Genomic DNA, 2500 nt, shown 5'->3' on the forward strand with positions numbered 1-2500 from the left:
CATATATATATATATATATGTATATATATACATACATACATACATACATACATATATATATATATGTGTGTATATATATATACCCTCCCTTCCCCTGGCAAGTACCCTCCCTTTCCCTGCCAAGCACCTTCCCTTCCCCTGCCAAACACCCTCCCTTCCTCTGCCAAGCACCCTCCTTCCCCTGCCAAGCACCCTCCCTTCCCCTGCCAAGCACCCTCCCTTCCCCTGCCAAATACCCGCCCTTCCCCTGCCAAGCACCCTCCCTTCCCCTGCCAAGCACCCTCCCTTCCCCTGCCAAGCACCCTCCCTTCCCCTGCCAAGCACCCTCCCTTCCCCTGCCAAGCACCCTCCCTTCCCCTGCCAAGCACCCTCCCTTCCCCTGCCAAGTACCCTCCCTTCCCCTGCCAAACACCCTCCCTTCCCCTGCCAAGCACCCTCCCTTCCCCTGCCAAGCACCCTCCCTTCCCCTGCCAAGCACCCTCCCTTCCCCTGCCAAGCACCCTTCCTTCCCCTGCCAAGCACCCTCCCTTCCCCAGCCAAGCACCCTCCCTTCCCCAGCCAAACACCCTCCCTTCCCCTGCCAAGCACCCTCCCTTCCCCTGCCAAGCACCCTCCCTTCCCCTGCCAAGCACCCTCCCTTCCCCTGCCAAGCACCCTCCCTTCCCCTGCCAAGCACCCTCCCTTCCACTGCCAAGCACCCTCCCTCCCCCTGCCAAGCACCCTCCCTTCCCCTGTCAAGCACCCTCCCTTCCACTGCCAAGCACCCTCCCTTCTCCTGCCAAGCACCCTCCCTTCCCCAGCCAAGCACCCTCCCTTCCCCTGCCAAGCACCCTCCCTTCCCCTGCCAAGCACCCTTCCTTGCCCTGCCAAGCACCCTCCCTTCCCCTGCCAAGCACCCTCCCTTCCACTGCCAAGCACCTTCCCTTCCCCTGCCAAGCACCCTCCCTTCCCCAGCCAAGCACCCTCCCTTCCCCTGCCAAGCACCCTCCCTTCCCCTGCCAAATACCCTCCCTTCCCCTGCCAAGCACCCTTCCTTCCACTGCCAAGCACCCTTCCTTCCCCTGCCAAGCACCCTCCCTTCCCTGCCAAGCACTCTCCATTCCCCAGCCAAGCACCCTCCCTTCCCCTGCCAAGCACCCTCCCTTCCCCTGCCAAGCACCCTTCCTCCCCCTGCCAAGCTCCCTCCCTACCCCTGCCAAGCACCCTCCCCCTGTCAAGCACCCTGTAACGCACACGGATGATGAAAATGTTATATTGTCTCCAACTCTGTGCTTTTCGGTGCAACCCTGTCAAACTAGTATTCATTTGACATGCTTATCTATTAATTATCATGAATATTTTTTTCCAGTTCTGATTCCGGAACGGGTAGAGTAATTAACGAGATCTAATGAAATTACATAAGGAACTGCGATATTATGATAATGCTGTTGATAGCATCGGTAATTGTTGCAATAATAATGAGTATCATAATACGTGTGTCAAGATGAACACGAACATATTATTATATTTGTTTTATCTCATTAACATATTTGTAAAACATTTTCTTTTCATATGACTACCGTTTTTTTTTTTTTGTTTTTTTTATCATTTTGGCTAATTTTTATGACGATCGTTATCATTATCACTGCCATTATTATTGCCTTTAGATAATATAGCTCTTCATGGTAATTCCTTATTCATCTATAATTATCATCAAAGGTGTCATTATGATTGGTAGTTTTAAATCTAGCTTCCATCACTCATTTTTCTTATCGTTCTAATGCTTAATTATTGAGATTATTATTAATGTTATGGTTATATCGTTACATATTGCCATTATAATACTATCTAATTATAAGCAAATCAATATAGGGATATATCATTGCAGCTTGGATCATAATGTTTTATTCTATGTTGCATTGTGCATCTTCCGTTTTTTCCCTTATTATAACTAATATTATCATAACTGGCAACTCACTTAAGACTTTTGGGTGCTCCTATTCGATAAAAAAAAATGTAATGCAATAAAAAGAAATATATATTGTATATAATTCCAGATATATGTAAACATTACGTATCAGCCGATAAAGAAAAGAAGAAGAAAATAGAAAAAGAAAAAAAAAAAAGATAAAAAAAAGGCGAATCGAGTTGCCAATTTGTCTATTCCTATCGCACACCATTATAATGTTTTCTATGACAGTTTCTCTTATGTCACTGACGCCCCATTACTTTCTTCCACAGATCACGAAACTCAAGATCGACAGCAACCCATTTGCTAAGGGCTTTAGGGACTCATCGCGTCTCACAGACTTCGAGAGGTGAGTGTGGTGTTGCATGGTGTTGCATGGTGTTGCAGAGTGTTGCAGGGTGATCATGGGGTGAGGATAGGATGTTTATGATTTGAGGATTTTTGTTCAGTGATGGTGTGAGGATAGTGAGGTGGGATTGTGATGTGAGGAAAGTATGGTTTGGATGTGGTGTGGTGATAGTGTGAGGATAGTGAGGATAGGTGTGATGGGTT

The 2500-nt window shown here is 47.5% G+C and overlaps 1 protein-coding gene across 1 annotated transcript in view; it reads left to right on the plus strand.

Annotated features, from left to right (window-relative positions):
- Window positions 1-2500, plus strand: part of LOC125034903 (T-box transcription factor TBX20-like) — a 78329-nt gene that overhangs the window by 35219 nt on the left and 40610 nt on the right. Inside the window, exon 5 of the mRNA XM_047626950.1 lies at window positions 2221-2297. Coding sequence (XP_047482906.1) covers window positions 2221-2297 — 77 coding nt within the window. The remainder of the gene's footprint in view (window positions 1-2220; window positions 2298-2500) is intronic.

Source organism: Penaeus chinensis, chromosome 19, assembly GCF_019202785.1.
Source record: "Penaeus chinensis breed Huanghai No. 1 chromosome 19, ASM1920278v2, whole genome shotgun sequence".
Classification (NCBI taxonomy): domain Eukaryota; kingdom Metazoa; phylum Arthropoda; class Malacostraca; order Decapoda; family Penaeidae; genus Penaeus; species Penaeus chinensis.